The sequence below is a fragment of the Octopus bimaculoides genome, chromosome 1 (assembly GCF_046866305.1).
Source record: "Octopus bimaculoides isolate indiv1 chromosome 1, ASM4686630v1, whole genome shotgun sequence".
Classification (NCBI taxonomy): Eukaryota; Metazoa; Mollusca; class Cephalopoda; order Octopoda; family Octopodidae; genus Octopus; species Octopus bimaculoides.
The window spans coordinates 105,684,360-105,709,532 of record NC_142928.1 but is presented as its reverse complement, the minus strand read 5'-3'; the positions used below and the strand labels follow the sequence as shown (position 1 = coordinate 105,709,532).

Below are 25,173 nucleotides of genomic sequence, written 5' to 3'. Positions count from 1 at the left end.
GCGAGAACCGTTATTTATCGAACATAGTAAATAAGTCAAAACTTATATCAATACTTGCTAAAAAGTAATTTTATACAAGAAGGAAGTTCACTGTAAAAGAATAGAGGAGAGACGATTCAAAATAGGGAAAAGTAATTACTTCAGCATAGTTTCTGCCATTTCTGTGGTTTCTCATTTGTAAATATTGATTTTTACGCCAGTCAAAATATGTCCAAGTAGTAAAGCAAAATATTTAAACAAGAATGATTTCCCGAAGCCCAAATAATGAATTTATGTGAATACGTAAATTTATAAACTATAGGAGTCAACTATTAGATTTGCACTAATTATTCATGTCGTGATGTATTCGTTGTCTTCGGCAGGGGTGGCCCATGATAAATGTTGAGCTTTCAGTACTGATCAATCTTCTCTTGCGATTTATCCTTATCCATGGATAGAGACCAATGATGAAAGCAAGGATACATTGGAGTATCCCTGCTGTGTCCACATCCACAAAGTATTTGGACACAACTCTATTATGTTGTTATATTTCTGTTGTTTACGGATGCTAGCTGTACAATAAATCATTCAACATTTAAACCGGTCATATCTAGCCCAACAACCCTTTGCAGCCTTAGTCATTTATGACTGAAAGGGGTCAAAGAGAGAGAGAGAGAGAGAGAGAGAGAGAGAGAGAGAGAGAGAGAGAGAGAGAGAGAGAGAGAGAGAGAGAGAGAGTGAGAGAGAGAGAGAGAGAAAAGTTTTATTTAATCAACAGAACAGGTCTCCATCTGCATACTTTGTCAATTCCATAGCATTTCTGCCATGAGGACATCTAAATTGCTATTTTTGTTACCAATCGTTTCCATTCATTCTCGGTCGTGGGCTTTCTTTATTAACCTCGGCTCCGATAGGTGTAGTATAAAATTTAATTTTACTATAACTTCCATTGAAGTCTTTTTAAGAACGAAATGATCTAGGTGAAGCCTGTCTTTGCCCCTGGATATGGGTGACAGTGACTCTTTCAGGATCTCATGAACCTTTGCTAGTTTTACTTTTTAAAATCCTGATGGATGCCCATACTTACTCGTTATTGAGCAAGCTCTGTAGGAGCTGATTTAGTCACCGACCACTTCACCATGGGCATGCTGTAGTGGATTACATGGTTACTAGGAGCAGGTTTCCACTGGCAGCATAGACAAAATGTTTTCGTTTATCAACCGAAATTTATACTTGCGCATTAGGAGAACATTTTATTTCGCAGTTATTCTCAGTTTGTTTTGAATGTTGTAGTTGCAGTTTAGATCCAGATTGGATAGATTACGATGAAAGGTGTTTTGAATTGTGAACATTTTGTCTTTTACCAGACAATATATACCCGAGACTGTTTTTATCTAACGTGTCCTTTCCTTTTAAGACAGTATGGTGTAATTTGAAGGAAATTTGGCTGCAACTTCTAGTAGGATGTGTGACCACGTAGAAGCTCCCTATTGGCTTGAGTTCTTAGTAGTTCAGAAAAGTAGGGTAAAAATTGACATGCACTATAGGTTAAAGGTGGAGTTGCCTTGATAAAAGGTTACTGCATTACGAGTTGAGCATATCATCTTCAAATCAGCAGCTGTTAGAAAATATGAAAGCTTTATTTGTAATGCCATAAAAATCATTACTGAGTAAGAGTAAATATCTCTTGAGGGATATTTGCTTTTATCAAAACAACCATCTTCTTGGATTTGCAGAGACAGATGAATCTGAGACGATTAATGTTGCTCTTGAACAGTTGTAAGTTTACAGGGCTGGAAGAAAATGCTAGAAGGTTTACCTTCTGAGGAAGAAGAACTGTGTGTAGTGCTTAGGGGGCGGATATGTCGCCCATTCTGTGTCGACTGGAATGGACACGGTATGGGCGACGGGGCGAGTAGAGACGACTGAGCAAGGAGTACTTGAGCAGAAATGATACGAGGCTAGCCAGTTCTGAGGAGTAGAGGCAAGTTTCGTAGCAGTACAAAAAAAAGAAGTGTGGGGGGAGACAACGCTTTTGTGTGCCAGAAATTGGACTGTGCTAGTGACCGAATTTATGCCAAATTGTCGAGTGGTTTTTCTTTAGATGCCGTCTAGTATGTCTGTATGTGTAGTAAATTGAAAGAAGAAAAACATTTCTTTCTAAGTTTCATGTTTAAACACAGTTATTGTTTACAAGAAGAAATCTAGGGAAAGGAGAGATATTGTGTAAATGAGGAAACATAAAAAAGACGATAGAAAGTGAGTGGCATATGTTACTGCCACGTTTTATTCTTTCGTATGTCTTCTCTCTCTATATCTGTTTAATTTATGAATGTAAAAATGTGTTTTTAAATTGATATTTTCAGTCTTCTTACCAACGTCACTAAGAAATTTACACATTTTATATTTTCTTTTAGTATTTATCGTCTATCATTCAGCTTATCTGTTATTCGAAACTTTATTGTTTTAGTGAGGAAGGCATATGGTAGAATCATTAGATGGTTGGGTAAAAAGTCTGTCTAGAACAGTATTGCTGTTGGTTCTCTATGTTCTGAGTTCAGATTTCGCTAAGATTACCATTGCCAAATATCTTTTGGAATTAATGAAGTGCCAGAACAAAGATCTATACTTCTCCCCCTCTCTCTCTCCCATTCTCTCTCCCTTTTCTCACTCTCTCTGTGCTTGTAATTAAACCTTGTCATATTGTGTCACGCAGATACGGCCCGAGAATTAAAGGTATGCAGTGTTATACGTTACAGTAACGTATAGTAAGTCACTTGCTCGAATAACTAAATTCTCATCGTCGATACCTCAGCTTCTCTTTCAGTGAATTACAAATGAAGTAAAGTTTATATACGAAAGTATCTTGTTTAATTAGTCTTCTGTGAATTGACAGATTGCAGTCAGGTAATTGTAACTTATTATGACACTGATGTGATGTTTTCAACCCCGTGGTGGCCCTATCCAATAGATCAAAGGCAGTCCAGCCACGACCATCCTGACTATTATCAAACATGGAGCATACTATTTCAGACAAAGTGTACATTATTTAATGTGTTATTTGCTTTTAAAGCGGTTGAGTGTGGTCTCAGAGATTTTGCAGTTATTCCAAGTTGTTTAATCGACTATGCGAGGCCCTCTCAGGCTCTCACTTAAGCTCAATAATGATATTTTTCAAAAAGGAATGAAATCCTTTTTTTATTATGACACGAGGGAGTACAGCGGACTGATATATATATATATATATATATATATATATATATATATATATATATATATATATATATATATTGGCAATTATGACATTACTATACGTTACGAATTTGAATTGTATAAAGCAACCACATCGGCTCCATTTTGTTTTTGTAAAAAGTAAGGGTTCTTTTTATGTTGGGAAGTTACATTGAAATTAATTACCACCTGACGAGGCTGCCTTTCAAAAGAAAATATTTATACTGCTAAACCTTTTATTTCATTAACTATAATTTGTTATAAAAGCTTTAACAAAATGTAAAACAGTAGTTTTGGAATAAACACAGTTCTTCGAATCTCTGTTTTAGACGCAATTTTAATTGCTTTAAGCAAATAATTACAAACCTGTATAAAGCAATATAATCATACGTTTCTAAGATTCACAATTGGTGAAAAAGAGGCTTTAAATGAAATTAAATCAACAGAAGTATATTTCAGCAAAATTATTTCCCCCTTCGAATATTGTATTTCTTTTAGAAAACCGCATTTACCTGCTTAGAAAGTCACTGTTGTCTCAATTTGTTCTTGACTATCCATTCTAAGGACTACATAATCATAGAGATTTCTTTTAAGTACAAGGTCAGTTCCTGTAGAAAAGCTACGTAATACCCAAACATTATCCGAGTCATTTCCCTCCTTCGCTTGACACCTCATCCCTCATACACCGAGCTCTACGCCCCTGCACGTTCTAAATGTTAGTATTCACACTATAAATAATAATAACAAAAACAATTTCAGAGAACAATAAACTCTAAGCTCCTTTAGAAATAGATGCCCTCATACCGCTCCCATCAAGTTAACGGAGGAGCCTGATCATGATTGCTTGATCGGCTAGTAATAGCAATCAAATTTCCTCAAATCGAACCTATAACGTCATAAAAAAAAAGACACGTTGAATGATATAGTTTGTTATATGTTTGTTAAATTAGAGCTGAATAGCAGCACCAGCAGCAGTAACAACAACAACAACAACAACAGCAGCAACAACAACAAGCAACAACAAGCAACAACAAGCAACAACAACAGCTGCTGTAGCGATAGCAACACTTCTAGACTAGATGAATTGCAGCCATTTTGACAGCGACAACAGTAATTAAATATATTCTAGGATATTTTTGTTTTGGTTATGTTGCTGTTGCTGTTAAGTCCTAGGTTAATACTGATAGAAACAATCTGTGATAAAAGGCATCCTAATCATGAGCATCCTGTCTTTTTAGAGGTATGTGAAACTATATTATCTAATGTAATGTTTTCTTTTTCCAGACAATTAGGTGTCATTAGAAGAGATTCTACTGATATTTCTACAAGGTCTATCGACCACATGGATTCTCTCACGCTCGTATTAGTATAGTGTTCATCTTGGTGACATGAAAGCGATAAAGGAATCAGTTAAGACACGAACAACTTGAACACCACACACTTTCATATATCTTATAAGAATGAAAGGAAAAACGTGTGACGTTCACACCTGTTTTTCAAAGGTTTAATTAGCAACAGGTATATGGAGTGAGACCAGAAGCATACGCCATTGTACTCACACGTTAGCCAGAGTTACTTCGTCATTAATATTAACACCAATCAGATAAATGAAACAGTTAGAAAACGTTTTAACACGTAGTCCTACTTCTGAATATTGGACGCTATTCGGTTATTTCCATTGTTATTATAGTATTCAGCAGCATAGATTGATAACGAGTTTGATTACTTAACAATCTTATAGATAAACAGCTATTTTTCAACGTATCTCTACTTTAGCATTCTATTTCATGATGTTCGAATCGAAAATCGTTATAGTGCTTAGCTTTCTTCAGGCAAAATTGTTAACGGAAACGTGTGATTTAGATTTAATTTCTCTAAGTGTATGCTGGCATGAAATAACCTTAAAGGCGGGAAATATAGGCCCTAACGAAATACCATGATACCTTTATCTCTTTATTTATTTGTTTATTTATTTTTATATGAAAAAAGGAGATAACATGAAGTAAAATGTTAAGCATGCGTGTACATATATTTCTGTTCGGGTGTTTGCATATGCGCGTATTTGTGTATGTATGTGCGTGCGTGCGTGCGTGTGCATGTGTGTGTTTGTTGTCTGTATATATATATATATATATATATATATATATATATATACGTACACACAAATATGCATAACAAATATACGTACATAAACACTCGCATATATCAGGTTTTGCTACTAACACATTCTCCACAATAATGCATTGAGATTTTAGCCTGTTACACTGTTTCTAAGAAATTTTTAAACACCGTATGGGGAACCTGATGATAACGATGTCACAGAGCGACCACTGAATAATTGATTTTTATGATGTTTAACTCCACGTCAACTCTGACCAAGCAGCTATGTCAAGTGGGATTATGTGTGTGTCTGAACAACCCAGATGAAGACGCTCTGGTTTAAGAGGCTCTATCAGCTCGGATGAAGAGGTGTTATTAGTCCAAATAAAGAGACTCTATCAGTCCATATCAAGGATTTTCATTCAGCGCGGATAAAGATGCATCATTAGCTTCTTTATCTGGTCGCTCTTAGTTTAGATTAAGGGGCTCTTCCTGCCTAGATCAACTGGTTCTATAAAACATGATCGAGATCATATCAGTTCTGATCAAGAATCTCTATCAACTCTGATGAAAAGGATTATCTTAAGCAAGTTTTGAGCTCAGCACTGAAATTCAATGAGACACTCGTTAGTTTTATCTAGATGCCGTCTGTCACAACTGTGAACAACACTCCCCAGCTGAATGGTGAAGCTTCTACATTACAGGCATGTAACCTGTCACTCACGAGTGAAATTCACTCGCATTTCAATATGAAACCACGTTTAAGTTCTTTTAAATCCCTGTATTACAAAAAAAAAAGTTTCAACATTCAGATCAGCACAGTAACTTTATGTTAGATATCTATGAATATGTAAAATGAAAGATTGATTATTCTTTTAAGTGCAGATGTGTTTCCCCACAGTTGAAAATAGTTCTTAATACTTAAAGTGTTTCTCCATCTTTGCTCAACATGGCCCCCTTGAAATGGTAGCCAAACCTCATTCAAACCACTATTTACCGTCGTTAAAAAAGAATGGACACACTGGATAATGTAGTCCTGCATATAATGTAACCCTCCTTCCTACACCGAAACAAGAAAAAAGTACGTTTCACGAGTTAAGCTTTTCATCATAGATCTACATGAACAGAATTGACTTCAAACAAACGACAGCAATCTTTGTTACATGTAGATCACATATGTGTGTATATACACTGTATGTATGTATGTATGTATGTATGTATGTATGTATGTATGTATGTAAGTATGTATGTATGTATGTATGTATGTATGTATGTATGTATGTATGTATTATGTACGTGTTTGTGTGAAGTGATATGGGTGAGTGCGTTAGACACAAGACTGCTTCTCCGTGGGCCATGAGTTCAAATCCACTGCTGTAACCAAAATTATAAGATTATTCTCTGTTACTATTGAGAATTTCGCATATGTATACACTGATTGCATAGTATGGATGTACAAACGGGTGTAAACATATTCGTTACATGTAACAAAGTTTTATTTTTGGTTCCGAGCTTTATCGTTTCGTTGTTACTGTGATTACCTCGCTCTTGTGTGTTTGTTCCAGCACCAAAGAAATGTCCCTTGAAAGGATATACAAAGACGACAAGCTCGGAGTAGTAGAAACGGAGTGAATTATCAACTGTGAACAAATGGTATATATATATATGTGTGTGTGTGTGTGTGTGTGTGTGTGTGTGTGTGTGTGTGTGTGTGTGTGTGTGTGTGTGTGTGTGTGTGTGTGTGTGTGTGTGTGTGTGTGTATGTGTGTGTGTGTGTGTGTGTGTGTATGTGTATGTGTATGCGTGTGTGTGTGTAATTTTAAGATATATCTTGTAGTTGCTCTGGGATGCATCGTCAAGGATGTTTCTGGGCTCCCGGTGTGTTTTGGGTTTTTCAGCACCAAAGCCTCCATCGTCAAGTTGACCCAACTAGGATTGATCGAGTACTAGTTGAGCACTGGGGTCCATGTTATCGGCAGTTTAAATTTTACCAAGATCAACTTTGCCTTTCATTCGTTTAGGATCGATAAAATAAGTATCAGTTAAGTACTGGTGTTGATGTGATTAACGTACCCTCTCTCAAGTCACGTATCAAAATTTGAAACCACAGAGGACGGTGAGCCGGCAGATCGTTTGCACGCTGGACGAAATGCTTAGCCAAGGTTGACTTTGCCTTTCATCATTTCGGATTCGATAAATTAAGTACCATTCAAGTACTGGGGTCGATGTGAACGACTTACCCCTTCCCCACAAATTTCAGGCCTTGTGCCTATAGTAGAAAGGATTATTGTTATTAGTGGTTAGGGTGTTGCGCACACGATCTAGCGATCGTGATTTCAATTCCCTGACCGGGTGATGCGTTGCGTTCTCGAGCACATTTCATCTCATGATACTCTGCTATCACTTCAATATCTGACACCAGGCTACAACAAGTAAATTTAGATGCCAAGAACCTTCCTAAGTATCCTAGCTGTCCCTAATAATGCTGTTTACTGGAGCTGCACTAAAGTAGGTTTTATACTTATTTCCTTTATCCATCTGATCAAGTCTTTAAGAATAATTCCTAATGCACTTATAACTACTTCATATTCAAACTACTTGTCAGTATAGTCAAATCCTAGCTTTCTACATAACTCCCAATGGGTTATTCTCTCTAGGTTGTCGTGTTTTTTCTTGTATTTCTTATGTACCAGCATACCACATTCACACACAATATGAGTTACACTTTCCTCTTTTTATTTACATAACCTATATTGGGAAATTATCTGATTTTTGTCTAGTCCTCAATGCCTGATCTTATGCTGCTAACAAACTTTCTGTCTCCTTTTCAGGCTCCTTTTCTGTAACCATAATCATATCTCACAATTGATATTTTCTGACATTTTCTCTGGAAATCTACTTTGCAAAGACTTCCATTGCTACTCAGATAATCTTGCTTCTTTTTTCTAGTTTTCCCCTACTTTTGGAAACTTGGTTTCCATATATCCTACTGTTACACTAGCAGCTCCTCATAAAATTTCTTCACTATTACCTACATAGGAGGCTGTATATACTCTAGCTAACTCCATACAACCTTCCACTGATATTAAACAACTACTACCTTCCTTTTTATGTAAATATAACCTTGCTACTCCTACTCTACGATGGAGCCATCCATTCGTGTTGAATTCCTTCCTAGTTCTGTCTAGATTTGCTAATTTAGATTTTGTGCAATCTACAAAAGCTGGTGAATACCTAAGTAACAATTCTGGCCAAGTATTTACAACTTTCACTAGATTTGGACCATTTAGCTTTGACTTCATTAACTTCCTTACACTTTTGATGTACTCCTCAGTTTCCCCTCTTATTTCTATAATAATAATTATTATTTTGATGAAAGCTATCAGCTTATTTTTTTGGATATGATGAATAATGTCAGCTGCCCACAGTTTTCAGACTAAGGTGACACTTATTCACTAATCGTGTCTCAAGAATCATGTAGAAAACTCTTGCAGTTTCCAAGCAATGATGATTTTTGTAGGTGTTCTATCTTTACATTTGTACCAACCATTTTGAGCCAGATTAGACATCAGATTAGACTTCAGATTAGACATCAGATTAGACATCAGATTAGACATCGGAAACCTGCACTGTTGCGGTGAAAAAAAAAGATAAAACATGCTTGATAAACGATATAGCATGTCCTGGTGACAACAGGATCATAGAGAAAGGAGAAGAAAAACTGAACAACTATGAAGTGGGAATTATTATTATTATTATTATTATTATTATTATTATTTGACCTGTCAGAACCTGAACTTACTTATGCTATGGGTTTCACGAGCCACAAAACCCGGAATTATGTAGTTGGGAAGCAAACTTCTTACCACACAGCCAAATGAAAATGAGTTGAGAGTAACAAGTGGCATGCATTTAAAGAACAAAGACGAACGAGGATGTATACACACGCACATACGTACACACATCTGATTTGTTTAAAAGCCTAGAAATGCTCGTAGTCTCCAAGACAGAACAAAGCAAACAACTGCTTCGTATTCTCCAAATACACTCAATTAGAGATACAATGAAAATTTGTAAAACATTTGAAAGGTTCTCCATTTTACTTTCCGGGAATGAACAAATGCCCACTATGGCATGTGTATATGGTATACGCTCATACATGCAAACAGTAATGAAATATACACTTATGTACAAAAGCGACGTGCACACCCATTCTAGACCAGGAGTACAAGTTTGCTTTATGCATGCACCTAGTACATGCATACAATAACTCATTCACAAATCCCAGGAATTGTCATGTTTCAAACAAAAGAGCCTTGTCAATTTGAGAGCCACCGGCGCGAAGGAAAGAAATGAATTAAACCATAAAAAAATACCTGCATCCATACACACGCAAGCACACACGTGTGCGCACGTGCAGTTATTCATACTTATGTACATACAAACACACATAGACACACACACACACGCATATATAGAAAGAGATAGAAACATATAGCTATGAATACAAATACGTATATGCGTGCATATATATATATAATATAAATAATATATAAATATATACATGTATACATACATAAGCAAACCAGTCAATGTGTTTGTCGCTTTAAATCGGAGAATATATATTATTATAATATATTATTATAGTTATTACTGTATATATATATATATATATATATATATATATATATATATATATATATATATATATATATATGGGGAGTGAGTGTGACAGAGTGACAGATCTATATATGGATATACGTACATACCATTTGAATAAATAGAATGTGTCATTTTCTAAATGTTCTGTATGTACATATATATATATATACATATATATATATATATATATATATATATATATATATATATATATATATATATATATATATATATATATATATATATATATATATATATATATATATATATATATATATATATATATATATATATATATATATATATATATATATATATATATATATATATATATATATATATATATATATATATATATATATATACATACATATATATATATATATATATATATATATATATATATATATATATATATATATATATATATATATATATATATATAATATACATAGATACATACATACATACACACTGTTATATTTTGTCTTAGAATTATCAGAATCCTCCTTATTATACTCATTATCATTATCAACGTAGGTATATTCTGTAACATTACCTTCGACAATGTTCTATGCTGGAATTACACAAGTGCCGGGAGCCTAGCCAGGCAACGCTGTCCCACGTACATCCACAAGTTCACGGATAAGAGTAAGTTGCTTATATTAATTTCTCTAATACCTGCTAATTCTTATGGGCATATATATTAATTGTTTAATTAGTTATCCATTAATCCATCGATCCATCCTTTTCTTCATAAATACACTCATTTATTTTTTCATCCATATGCAAATTAATTAACTCTTTTTTTTTTGCTAACAAAAGTTACCAAGCCTGTTTGATATGAAGAGAATTACTGAGGGAATGCTGGGAGGTGCCTGCTACATGAAAAGGATATTGTAAAGTGCATGCTAACATATTTAAAGCAGTGCACCAAGGAATTTTAATTAATTTAAGTTACACCCATAGTAAAAAGATAATTAATTAGCTAAATGATTAATATGGGCGAAAAGGCAATAGAGTTATCCCTAAAATTTGAACAAATTCTTCCCTTGTGGTTGGGAGAGTTATTATTTATTGGTCAGTAAATTTATCTGTTGTTAGCAGCCCCTCTGCAGAGATCTTGGCAGATCCTGTTTTAGTTAGTTACTGATGCATAGGCATACATTGGGAGCAATCAGCTGACGTCTCTCAAAAGAGAGTCTACGTGGAATTCGTTCTTAAAGGTCGTATTCTTTATATAGCATAAGTGGTACATATAGCAGAGAACAAGAATTGGCATCAGGAATTTTTTCGCTGGTTGACAGGCGTCCGAATCGACTCAACGGATTGAATATAGGAATCGTTTGGATAGAGATGTTCGCATTCTATAAAGATTGATCAGTGGTTGTTGTGAACGACGTTAACTTGCTGAGCGTTATTCAGTGAGTCGATACATTGTACAGTTTTTTCCCCAGAACATATTCAGTCTACCATTATGCAAAACTTGCAGAAATAACCAGTCTGATATATCCTTGTCAATGGGTATATCAAGTCCACGATAAGTTCAGAGATGCTTAAACTGACAACTACTAGCCTCCACCAAAATATCAGTGAAATTTATTTTACTCCCACAATCATTCTTTATTAAAGCTTTATGTGAAAGTTCTCCAAAGTAAATTGCTGGTACAAGGCCAATCACCTTTTGAGAATTTTTTTTATAATTGTACAGTGACCTTCATATTACATTTTGGCCAATAACAGTCAACCATATAAACTTCTGTCACCTTTGCTTATATTTAAACGCCTCTTCCTCCTTTATTTTCTTTATTTAAAAACATAACTCAAATAATTTGTAACTGGTTAAATATACATTACACTCAATGCAAAAACATTTAGTCACATATAAAAAGAGACATACCGTGAGGAACCCAACATGCCCTGGTTCTTCTCAGATGATAAGAACTTTGCCCAAGATTAAAAAGTGAACAGGAGGAATGACAGATGACTCTGCATCAGCCCCACTAGAGACCTCACTGTTATGTACATCAAGTTTCCATAATCTATGGTGGTCTTGGATGTCGTGTGCAATGAAGGCCATTTCCTTACTTTTTCCCTACGAGGTCCTAGGGTCACTGCGGTAGTCTACATCGAGTAAATGGAGACAGAGACGGTTGTGAAACCCAGATCGAGAAAGTTGCTCGATTTAGGCCGTACATGTTCCAGCCAGATTATGCTCCCTCACACACTGCCTACTAGGAGTGAGTGGCTGAAAAGTTTCATGATCATACTACCCTTGACATTTGGCCACCTAGCTCTCTTGGTTTATACTCTCTGTACTAAAACATGTGCGGGGTACTGTTGAGAGTGGGAGCAAGAAGAATGCCTACAGTACTAAGGACTCGTTAATGTCTGCTCTTGGAAACGTTATGACCGATATGAATAAATAAATATATATATATATATATATATATATATAGACAAAGCATAAAAAAATTATACGTATTCTATTTATTTAAATGATATGTCTGTATATCTATGTACACTGCTCTCTTACTCGCCATACATACACACACACACACGCACACACACACACACGCACACACACACACACACACACACACATACACACCAACACACACACCTGTCTCTGTACATGTGCGTGTGTGGAGAGAAAGACAGACTTATGCCTGTATAGGCATGTATGCATATATGCATATATTTCTCTATCATTTTCTACATGTGTATTTGAGTGCATGAATGTACTTATGTATGAATATCTGTATGTGCGTGTGCATAAACGCGCGCACACGTGTGTGCTTGTGTGTGTATGGATGCAGGTATTTTATAAGGTTTAATTCACGTCTTCCCTTCGCGCCGGTGGCTCTCAAAATGACAAGGCTCTTTTGTTTGAAACATGATAATTCCTTGGATTTGTGAATGAGTTATTGTATGCATGTAGTAGGTGCATGCATAAAACAAAATTGCACTCATAGTCTAGAATGGGTGTGCACGTCGCCATTACTGTTTGCGTGTATGAGCGTTTGCCATATACACATGCCATGGTGAGCACTTGTTCATTCCAGGAAAGTAAAATGGAAAAACTTTGAAATGTTTTACAAATTTTCATTGTATCTATAATTGAGTGTATTTGGAGAATGCGAAGCAGTTGTTTGCTATGCTCTGTCTTGGAGACTACGAGCATTTCTAGGCTTTTAAGCAAATCAGATGTATGTGTGTACGTGTGTATAAACCCTCGTTCGTCTTCGTTATTTAAATGCATGCCACTTGCTACCCTTAGGTCGTTTTCATTTGGCTGTGTGGTAAGAAGTTTGGTTCCCAGCAATGTAACTCCGGGTTTAGGCATAAGCGAACTTTGTGTGAGTTAAAATATGTTTGTCACAAACATATTTTAACCAACCTAAAGTTCGCTCATATATATATATATATATATATATATACATATTTATAACAAAGTAAACTTGCAAGGTACCGCACGAGTGAAAATATATATACTTACATATATATATATATATATATATATATATATATATATATATATATAACATATGTATGAATGTGTGTGTGTGTGTGTGTGTGTGTGTGTGTCTAAATATATATCTCTCTCAATTTCTGTTTATTTATATTCGCAATATTTGTATTTAACTGAAGTCTTGTCATTTAGGATTTGCTACAAGACTTTGTTTACTCAATGGAAATTGGAGCCCGAGAGATGGATCCGATGGCAACATCACAAAAGGTTGGACGAACTTTTCTGAATGCTTCGACAGAAGTGGAGAGGTGCCTACGTTTGTAAGGGTGAGGTCTTATTTTATATACTCAAAAATATACACGCCCAGTGCATCTTAGTGCAAATACAAATAAATATTTAAGCACACACGCATGCACACGCACCGACACCCACTCATTCGGACACAAGCGAACAAACATAAACACACACACACATGCATACACACATACGCATACGCACACACCCGCATATACAACACACTCATTCATACACACATATACGCACACACGTAAGCACAAACACAAAACATTAAAATCACTGTGTGTATGTGTTTCTTTCCCAGTCATTCTGTCCCTACAAAATGCCTGTGTTATGCGCGGGTACTTTTATACATACATGCATACACACATGCCTACATGCATACATACATACATACATGCATACATACATGCGTGCATACATACATATACATATATATATATACTCACAAAAGCATATATATAGTAACTCTCTCTGTCTGTCTGTCTGTCTCTGTCTCTGTCTCTCTCTCTCTCTCACACACACACACACACACGCACACAAACATCTTTACGCACTTGTGTGCGTGTCTGCGTGTGTGTACGTGTGTGTGTGTGTTTGTATGAGTACGTGTGAGAGAGAGTGTGTGTGTGTGTGTGTGTGTGTGTGTGTGTAGGCTTGTTTCAATATGAGAAATAGAAATTTTTTGTAAATTTCGATTAAAAATAAAAAGGGGGAGGCTGTATGGTAAGAAAACTGCTTCCCAACCACATGGTTCCGGGTTCAGTCCCACTGCATGGCATCTTCTACTGTAGCCTCGGGCCGATCAAATCCTTGTGAGTAGTTTTGGTAGACGGAAACAAAGAAGCCTGTCGTATATATATATATATATATATATATATATATATATATATATATATATATATATATATGTATGTATACGTATGCGTGTTTATGTTTGTTCCACCACCATCGCTTGACAACCGATGTTGCTGTGTTTAAGTCTCCGTATCGTAGCGGTTCGGCAAAAGAGATCGATAGAATAAGTGCTAAGTCTGGGGTCAATTTCTTCGATTAAAAGTGCTGCTCAAACATAGCCACAATCAAATGATTGAAACAAATAAAAGAATAAAAGAAATGCTGTTATATGAACTTATCTCTCTCTCTTTCTCTCTCTCTCTCTCACTCTCTCTCTCTCTCTCACTCTCTCTCTCTCTCTCTCTCTCTCTCTCTCTCTCTCTCTCTCCTCTGTCTTTCTCCCTCTCCACACAAACACAAACATTATTCCTAAAATTAGAACGCTTTACTTTTCCATACATTCGTCTTGACATTCTTTACGCGATTCCAAAAACATTGACATTACTATGTTGCAAATAGATACTCCCTAGATAAGTAGGGCAAAAGCAAAGCTGTTGCACTAAAAAAATAACAAAGTATTGAACGATGTATGGCACGTGAACATTCTGACCAAATTCCAGACTGAAAGAATTGTTCCAGCATGAACTCGATTCAGATACCGCGAACCAGTTTTCTGCCTTCTCTACGACATCATTCAAATGCAAGACAGAAAAAACCTTTTCTGCATTTCTAATCTTAAATTAGATTACGGTTTTTGCTGGCGTATAAGACACATTGTGTTTGCATTTTTAAATGTATCAAAGAAATTGCCATGCGTCTAATGCGGCCCTGTTGCAAATGGGAGACGGAATGTTGTAGGCTAAAGAGTGGGATGGACATAAGCCCGTTTGATAACAATAATTGATACAAATAGCTAAAAGTTTTGACACAAGGCCAGCAGGTTTGGAGGAGGAGCTTAGTCAATTACATCAACTTCGAAAGGATGAAAAGAAAAGCCAATCTTGGTGGAATTTGAACTCAGAACGTGTACACGGAAGAAATGCCGCTAGGCGCGGGAGTGGCTGTGTGGTAAGAAGCTTGCCTCTCAACCACATGGTTCCGGGTTCAGTTCCACTGCGTGGCGCCTTGGGCAAGTGTCTTCTACTATAGCCACGGGCCGACCAAAGCCTTGTGAGTGGATTTGGTAGACGGAAACTGAAAGAAGCCCGTCGTATATATATATATATATATATATATATATATATATATATATATATATATATATATATATAAATAATAATAAAGGAGTTACGAAGCAAAAACGTATAAATTCAAAAGAACATATTTATCTTCTTCAATATATATTTCAGTATAAAGAATTCATTAAGATGCTTAAATCAAAGTTTCTTTACACATCATTCAGGAACAGATATAACATCAGATAAAATACATTCCGTTTAAAAACACAAACCGTTCATGGCGAAACAATTTCACAATTATCGCATTCAAATGACGGAAGCAAATAAAAGAGTTGAAGAGTAAGCATTTGGCTCAACACCTTCAAATAGTTGCGAAATTTTTTCGCCATGAACGGTTTGTGTTTTTAAACGGAATGTATTTTTTCTGATGTTATATCTGTTCCTGAATGATGTGTAAAGAAACTTTGATTTAAGCATCTTAATGAATTCTTTATACTGAAATATATATTGAAGAAGATAAATATGTTCTTTTGAATTTATACGTTTTTGCGTCATAACTCCTTTATTATTATTTATATAACCAAAAGGATCGATTCTTGAAGAGTCTGCATATCTTCACTGTCGTTTTTTTCTGCTATTTTGGTGATGATTTTTTTAAGTTAGCTTACCAATTATTTTTGTTGGTAGTTAATTTATAATATATTGTTATATATATATATATATATATATATATATATATATATTAACTGTGTGTCAGTGTTTGTCCCCACACCATGGCTTGACAGCCGATGTTGGTGTGTTTACGTCCCCGTAACTTAGCAGTTCGGCAAAAGTTACCGATAAAATAAGTACTAGGCTTACAAAGAATAAGTCCTGGGGTCGATTTGTTCGACTACAGGTGGTGCACCAGCATGGCCGCATTCAAATGACGGAAGCAAATAAAAGAGTTGAAGAGTAAGCATTTGGCTCACCACCTTCAAATAATTAAATATTGAAAACAAACCAAAGTAAACAGTGTGTTAGAATGAACTTTCGAAAAATTGTTTGTTCGTTGGCAGTGGTGTGGCGAGGTCACATCATCTCATTATACTTCCTTCCCCAACAATATATAATCCACATTTAATGTACCTCTTACCTTAGGGCGGTGAACTGGCAGAATCTTTAAAGCACAGGAGAAAAATTCTTAGCAGCTTTTCGTCCGTCTTTACGTTTTGAGTTTAAACTCCGCTGAGGCTGATTTTGCCTTTCATGCTTTCGGAGTCGATAAATAAGTACCAGTAGAACACTGGTGGTCGATTTAATCGACTTACTCCCCTTCCTCGAAATTGCTGGCCTTGTACCAAAATTTTGAAACTAATATATATCTTACATTATTTAATGATTCAGTTTATATTTAAGGAACATTTTTTCGATATCTAAATGAAAAATTCTCCGAGAAAGATGAATGAAATGGTAACAAACTTTGATCCACCTGTTTGCAATGAGTGAATGATAACAAATTCATAGCGGTGGCGCACCACGCTGGTTGCCAATAGCGAATACATAAAACATCACAACCAGAAATACGAGTTTTACATTCTGTATGGTAATTCTCTTGACAAAAGCATAAACATCTATACAGTTGATCTAGATAAACCTGAGATACGGCAGTCTCATAACGTATCTTCTATCTTTTATTATTTACGTGTTCCAGTCCTTAGTCTGTGGTCATGCTGGGGCATCGCCCTGAAGAAATTTTAGTCGAATGTATCGACTCCAGTTCTTGTTTTTAAAGCCTGGTACTTATTCTACCGGACTCTTTTGCCGAATCGCTAAGTTATGGGGAGGGGGGGGGGCAAACACAGACAGAGACACATACACACACACACACACACGACAGTCTTCTTTCAGTTTCCTCTACAAAATCCACTCACAAGACTTTGCTCGACCCAAGGCTATAGTAGAAGACACTTGCCCAAGTTGCTACGTAGTGGCACTGAGCCCAGAATCCTGTGGTTGAAAAGCAAGCTTCTTATCACACAGCCACACCTGCGCCTAAATTTAGTTTAGGATAAATATTTAGTTTCATATTTTATTCCAGAATACTGTCACTGTATTGTATTTACTTGCCCAGAATCATACCTTTCCTCCAGCAAAACTACTTTAGTAAATCTTTAAGTAAATGCATGACGAAACATGAAAAAATTATTTTCTCCACTAAACATACTTGTAAAATAAGGTTGTGTTTTTTGCCAGAGTTTGTCTTATACTCCGGTCATTTATTCTTTCATTCTTTTACACGCTTCAGTCATTTGACTGCGGCCATGCTGGAGCACTGCCTTAAAGGCTTTTTGTCGAACAACTCCATCCCAGAACTTATCCTTTGTAAGCCCAGTATTTATTCTATCGGTCTATATTGCCGAACCGCTAGTTTACAGGGACAAGCACACCAACATCGGTTGTCAAGCGGTAGTGGTGGAGACAAACAAAGACACAACACACACACACACACACACACACACACACATATATACGACGGGCTTCTTTTCAGTTTCCGTCTACTAAATCCACTCAAAAGATTTTGGTCGGCCCGAGGCTATAGTAGATATCACTTGCCCAAGGTGCCATGCAATGGGACTGAACGTGGAACAATGTGGTTGGGAATTAGGAATCTTACCACACAGCCATGCCTATGTAGTAAGAATTGATATTTGAATTAACCCTTGTACAAATCCCCGAAACTATTATTGTTACAGCCTTAGGCCAGAGTTACTGCCTTACACCAAGCAAGATGGTGCTGACCTATCATCAGAGTTATTCCACTTGTGACAATCACAGATTTAGAGACATTCAGAATGGCATTCTCCTAATGCATTCTTCTCTTTCCCCCACTAAAATGGCCAGATGAGCTTGTAGGAGGTTTGATTGCTATTTCAAGCATGATGAGAAATCGCATAGAGGTTCTCTTCTTTACTTTAAGCTTTTATAAAACTAATATCCGATGACGTGGGGCACGTCATCGGGATACAAATCTCCTGGATAGGAGTCAGACGTAAAGGCTGATGGCCTTGTAATAATGTTGGGCTTACGATGGTTGTATGTCGATTTCCGAATCGGGTAGTGCATTGAGTCCTTGAGCAAGTTACGTCATTTCACGTTGCTCCAGTTCACACAACTAAAACTGAGTACCAGCAGATAGGCGCTAACCTTGCGACAAACTGACCTTTCGTCCAGGAATACTCTTCATGAATAGGGATAGCAAGTAGACGACACTATTTTGTTACTGAAAGGCGGGACGTCATGATAGCCTTAGCTGTCCTCTCGGCCTCGACTTGATGATGGTGGTGGTGGTGGTGATAATGATGATGATGATGATGATGATGATGTAAGCTCTTCTAAAACATTTTGTCCCCGTTTCTGATGCATGGGCACGGCATGTTCAGCACATAAGATTCAGCAAAACTCCAATAGTACATTTGAGATAGAAAGCTTTAAACTCGATCACATTACCTGATTCACACAAACACTTTGTCCACGCTAGTAGATATTTATTTCTCTCTATAAATTACATTAGCAATTTTTAATTTCAGGAACACATGCAAACCTGGCGGATTATCTACAATGTCGGATACAGCACATCGCTATTTTCTTTGCTTGTTGCAATATTTATTATGATATACTTCAGGTAAATCTGTATTTTATGCTTTGATTATCCTAGTTGGTAAATAATACTGAACTATAAATATATTGGTGACAACTTTTGTTCTGCCGTTGATAAGATTTTTGAAGTCCTGATGACTTAGTCTAATCAACTTGTTGATTTCATTTGAAGCCCTTCAATGACTTGGCAAGAAATGGGCTTTGACAAACTACCATGCTCTAACTACAATGTCGTTGTTCTCCAAACCAAATTTCGATGATTAGTGTTGCTGTTTAATAATTCAATGTGATCATTGCAATAAGCTTATACTGAAGGATTTATTTCATCTTGAGAAAGTCGTTACTCGACAGTATGGCGCCGGGTAACGACTAGTGGTTATGATATAAGTATTCGATCCTGAGAGTATTTCGTATTTAATTTGGTACGCCAATCTTCGATATCAAGGACTGAAACAAGTGAAAGATCAGAGATATTTTGAAGTTACATCAGAGTTTGTTGTCTCCTCATCAGAAACATCTACCATTTTTGTTACATGAGACAAAAAAAGTAACGAAGTCTACGAGCTAATTGAAGAATTAAAAGAAGTTATGGGTTAACTTACGACATTACTGTCATTGTCTTTTCTTTCTAATTTGATAAACAAGACTCTTCATTCCCAACAAGGAGACTGCGAACTATACTGTAAATAGAAAAATAACTGATGAATTTGTTGTTACTTAAAATATCACGTCAAAGATACCTGACTTCAAACCTGTTTACAACAGAAGTTATTACCTATAAGGTTTTGTGCCGAAAATAAATACTGTAAATTAACCCACGGTGAAACCGTTTACTGCAAAACTACCTGTCAAAAAGTTCATAAGATTTAACCGAGGGAGAAGTATGTTCCAAGGGTATTACTATCATGTTAGTGAATATTCACATCCTTAGAGCTGAGGCATGATGATTGATGATGTAGAACAGTAGATTAACACCTATCTCCCTTCGCCATATCCAGTAACCTCACTGATATTGATATAAGCGTTTCGTATCAGTAGGATTACGACCAGGCAGGTGGTCACGGTTAACACACTAACGCGATTACTTCTTTAAAATTTCATGCTTTTTCTATTTTGTTCTGCAGTGGAATACATACCCATATCACTATAGGTAAATTTTGTGTTTGAATATCTAATGATTTAATGTTAACAATGAATAATAGAATGCAAAATACAAAATCTCTGCCCACTCTCTCCAATGCATGGGTGTTTAGATGTGAAACCCATTGATACGGCTACATTCAACTTGACTTTACATTACCTTACTTCATCAGTCACAAAGCTATCCAGAAGTCGCTCCTATCCCCTCTCTTCCAACGGTTCAACCAGAATACTGAGCTGCTCTTATTGTATTTGATAATGCACATAAACCAATGTTGTGTTCTGACACGAGAAATGAATAAATTATGCAAGCATATAATAATTGCTTCAAATTTTGTGAGTGGAGGTTAGTCGATTACACTGACTCCAGAACTTGACCGCTACTTTATTCTATCGAAAGGTAAAAGAGACCTGAATTTGAATTCAGACCGTAAAGAGCCGGAAGAAATGCCACTAAGTATGTTGTCCGACTCGCTAACGATTCTGTCATCTCGCTGACTTATGCAAGTATATAATAATAAATATAATAAATAAACAAATAAATTTTTATTGAGAGAAACTTGACAAAAGATAGCTGTACTAAAAACCTCTATTGGTAGACATTCAACATACGAAAAATCAACAAAAAACAAACTATAAATACTGGATATTGAGTAATAGGTATACGCCATACCCCCGCGTATCCCTCCTATCATCCAATTTCCATCATTGTTTAAAGAATGTTGAAAGCAAATTAATAGTTTTTTTAATATAAAACTTTTATTAAAAACTAAGCTGATATGGTGATGTTGTGTCTTAAATGTTCTTTTTCATTGGGTTTTAGAGAAATTTGTGAACGTGCCATTTTAAAATTTGCAGGCGAAATTTCGCCTGCGTGCAAGAAATTTCCTGTGTCTTGGCTTGATATTCCCTTATTGGCTTGTCTACCACTAGTGTTGCTGTCACTACTACTACTACTACTACTACTACTACTACTACTACTACTACAATTTTTGCACTGTTTGAGTCATCTAATGCAAATTGTTTTACTTCCAGGAAGTTACATAATCATCGCAACACCATCCACAACAACCTGTTCATCTCATTCATATTGCGCGCCACTGTTTGTCTTTTAAGAGACAATTTGTTTATTCAAGGTGTAGCCTTTGAATCGGATTTGGTTAAAAACGAAGACGGACACTTCTATTTCAACGAAAATATTACAGTAAGTTATTTTATATTTTGGTTTTATTATTAACTCTGAGCACACAGGACAAATGTTTAGCGGTATTTCTTTCAATTCCTTACATTTTGAGTTCAAATTCTGCCGAGTTGAACTTTAGCTTTCATTCTCTCGGGGAGTAAATAAAAAAAAAATATCACTTAAGTATTTGGGTCGATGGTAATTGATTAGCTCTCTTCCTTAGAATCACTTTATGCCTGATTTTGAAACCGTTATTAAAACTGTTAGAAATAGATTGGCTATGAGTGTCAGTTTTATAACCTTGCAGTATCTATTTTCTGTCCCCTTATATTCCAAGTTTAAATCTCACCGGGGTTGACAAAAGATGCCATCTCTCAGGAGCCAATAAAATAAATACTAATAATACTGGAATAGATTATACTTCTTTAATTTTTTTTTTAGCCTGTAACACCGTAAAAGATATTTATTAATACTGTTGAAGATAGCGGATTAGCAGAAACAGTTGGGTGCTCGATTAATTGCCTTTCAATACACCAGCTGTGTGCTGTGTCCAAATTATTTCCAGGGAGTCTCCGCTTTCATCGCTTCAGGATCAATAATATCAATTGAAGGCACGTACCGGAATTTATTCTTTCGACTATACACTTCTACAAATCCATGGTTTTGAGCAAAACTTAATATTCAAATCGAAGTTAAGGCGTGAAACCTTACTGTAAGAGGTCATTGCGTTACTAGGTGAAAAAGCCACGTCACCATCACAGCGAGTCGCGCCAGTTCCCTTTCACTAGTGTATAAAATACGAGGAGATTTAACAGTGCAAGAAATCAGTTTGTGTAAGAGGCATAAAGTACTGGAAATAACCTTGATATTAATTAACTGAAGATAACTTTTCTGAATTACGATAATTATCTCCACTTTCTATATTCTCTTAAAATTGCGATATAGATCTATCCACAGATAGTATACATTTAATATTATCCCATTAAGCACTAAAATTAAAACCGTCTTATCAATAAGAAACGACAAACGCGTAAATCCTCAAACAAACTACTATTGACTACTGTAACTTATAAATTCAAATTGCAAACTTGTAAAATTCATAACTCTGTTATATTGGTCAAATAGATATGACGTTCTCTTCCCCGCTTCCTACCAAGCCAGTTCATTATGTAGTTATAATAAAGAACAATTACTAGGTACTATAATGTAGAAATAAACTTTATCGGAAAACAGTGGGCAACATTTCTATGCTATACAGAATTCATCGGAAAAATAGATGATAACTGAATGAAACAATACTTATAGCACAAAGCAATACTAAAATTAACACAAAATCAACATACACTCTTCTGGCAACAGAAGTAAACACGCGACTCATATCGCATCGGTCAACAATGAAATTCTAGTGGTTACATCTAAACGTTTATCTTACTAACAATGAAAGAAAGTAAAACATTCACCAACATCATTTCAACCGAAATATGAAAAGAAGACGACTTAGAAAATTTATGATGGATTTAGAAACTGTATTCTTCTAAATTAAACATTTTCGGACTTGCGCCCCCTTGGCGTCCAGGCCACATTCTTTGCACCCCAAAACATCACCACAAACATAGGCAACTTTCTACTGCGTATTCAAAACAACTGTTTTTCACAAATAAAACTTAACCTAATTAAGTTGCTGTTTTGACAATATGAAAGAGTAAATTTATATTTCACCTGTAACTACGCTGTTTTCATAGTTTTAATGCGATGGATGTACATTGTGCAAGGATATCAGCATCTCCACGTAAGGCTGAGACGTACTAAGAAGTAGTCTTAAATCCCCGTGTTCAGTAGTTTCCAGTAGGTTTCTTTGCCGAAGCAAAGAATCCGAGCAACTGCACAAAAGCCCCGCTCTAGAGATTATGATGTTGGGAAGGCAATAAATTACATCGTCACCTTGTTCCACAGTGCAAGGTAGCAGTCAGAAATGTCCTTTTGCATTAAAAAATCCTGACTTGATTTTTTGAACTTTGATCTCAACTCAGTGTCATTTCAAAGTGAAACTAGGTTTTTCACCACTATTTATGTTTCCTCATTACTGATAGCTAGGAATTACCCAGACTGGTATTTCAATCAAAAGTAAATATCCCGAGAGCTGTCAGACATGTCTCTGTGCAGCTCATCCAGGTGTGAACAATACACTTGAATGTTATCATATGGTATGCGCTTTTTCTTCTCCAATTCAGAGAGGCTCGGAAACTGGAAGAAATCATGATGGTTTATGTTACATTTGAATAACTGTAACCTGGAGAGAAACGTGGAGAGGGCTGATTTTGCTTTGGTAAAGTTTAACCGCATTTGCAGTTGCAAATCGACGTCATTGAACTTTGTGAAATATCTGTCTAATAAGCAGTGTCATGCTTGATGTTTCTTGGTTCATCACAAAGAACAAAGTAAGAGTCTTGAAAAAATTCAACACCTGAGTAGAAAATTTTTGTGAGTTTCCCTTTGACAGCCACTGAACTTCTGTGTGCAACAACAAATGTTCAAAATCTTTCTCAGCAAAAGAGCTGCTGAACCAGTAGTGAATTTATTTTATTTCCTGCTTTGATTACAGTGCTCAACGACTTGTTTTTAAGTTTGCCATTTAGGTTATACGCAACCAGATGTTGGTTGTGCGTTACAGAGTATGCTGAAAATATGCCAGGTATAACTTTTTCAAAAAGCTGATGAAGCAGCGATGACAATCTACCATTAATGGTGTTCCATCTATTGTTCAAATACGAAATACCGACTCCTGTTTTGTAACTGTTTCTAGTTGTCTTACAAACAGTAGCTCTTGAATCAAATTTTAATCTTTGACGAAACAAGCACAAGCAAGAAACATACTTTTATTGTTTGGCAAAAGGAGACTCATCTAACTGTAAGCTGAGTTTGGTTGTCCTAAGTATGTTGCACAACATATCTTCAATGTTATTATAGTTCACATTTTGAAAAATTTGTATTATGTATTTTCAGAGAAAAGAATTTCTTACTTCATTTTAATTTTCACTATTTAAAATCTAAAAAAGAAAAAGAGAAATTCCAATTTGTGCATGATAGCTTTTCCAATTTTTTTTTCTGTAAAAATACTGATTATGAATGTTTCAAAATGTTGAATATACCAATATGACAAAAAACAAAACAAAACAAAAAACAAAACAAAAAAAACAGGCAATGAGCTTGTGTTCCGAAGTTACGATTAGGGGATGGGTAGACATTTTAAAAACATGGATTAAGAAGTTTTTAAAAAAGCCTGCTCGCGAGTGTTTTGAAATATGGGTTACTATAAAATGTGGAAAAAAACCCCGAGAAATTCCAATTTATGTTAGACAGTTATTCCCAAAGTCCGACAAATATAAATTAAATGTCTGCTTTTTAAAAATTCGTAATGACAGTTTCTAAAACATATTTGAAAGAAAAGAAAACTG

General features: G+C 35.7%; 1 protein-coding gene across 1 annotated transcript in view; it reads left to right on the top strand.

Moving 5' to 3' along the window:
* LOC106871086 (secretin receptor) overlaps positions 1-25,173 on the top strand; it is a 100,772-nt gene that overhangs the window by 13,246 nt on the left and 62,353 nt on the right. Inside the window, exons 2-5 of the mRNA XM_089349235.1 lie at positions 10,513-10,623; positions 13,637-13,770; positions 19,326-19,420; positions 21,571-21,739. Coding sequence (XP_089205361.1) covers positions 10,513-10,623; positions 13,637-13,770; positions 19,326-19,420; positions 21,571-21,739 — 509 coding nt within the window. The remainder of the gene's footprint in view (positions 1-10,512; positions 10,624-13,636; positions 13,771-19,325; positions 19,421-21,570; positions 21,740-25,173) is intronic.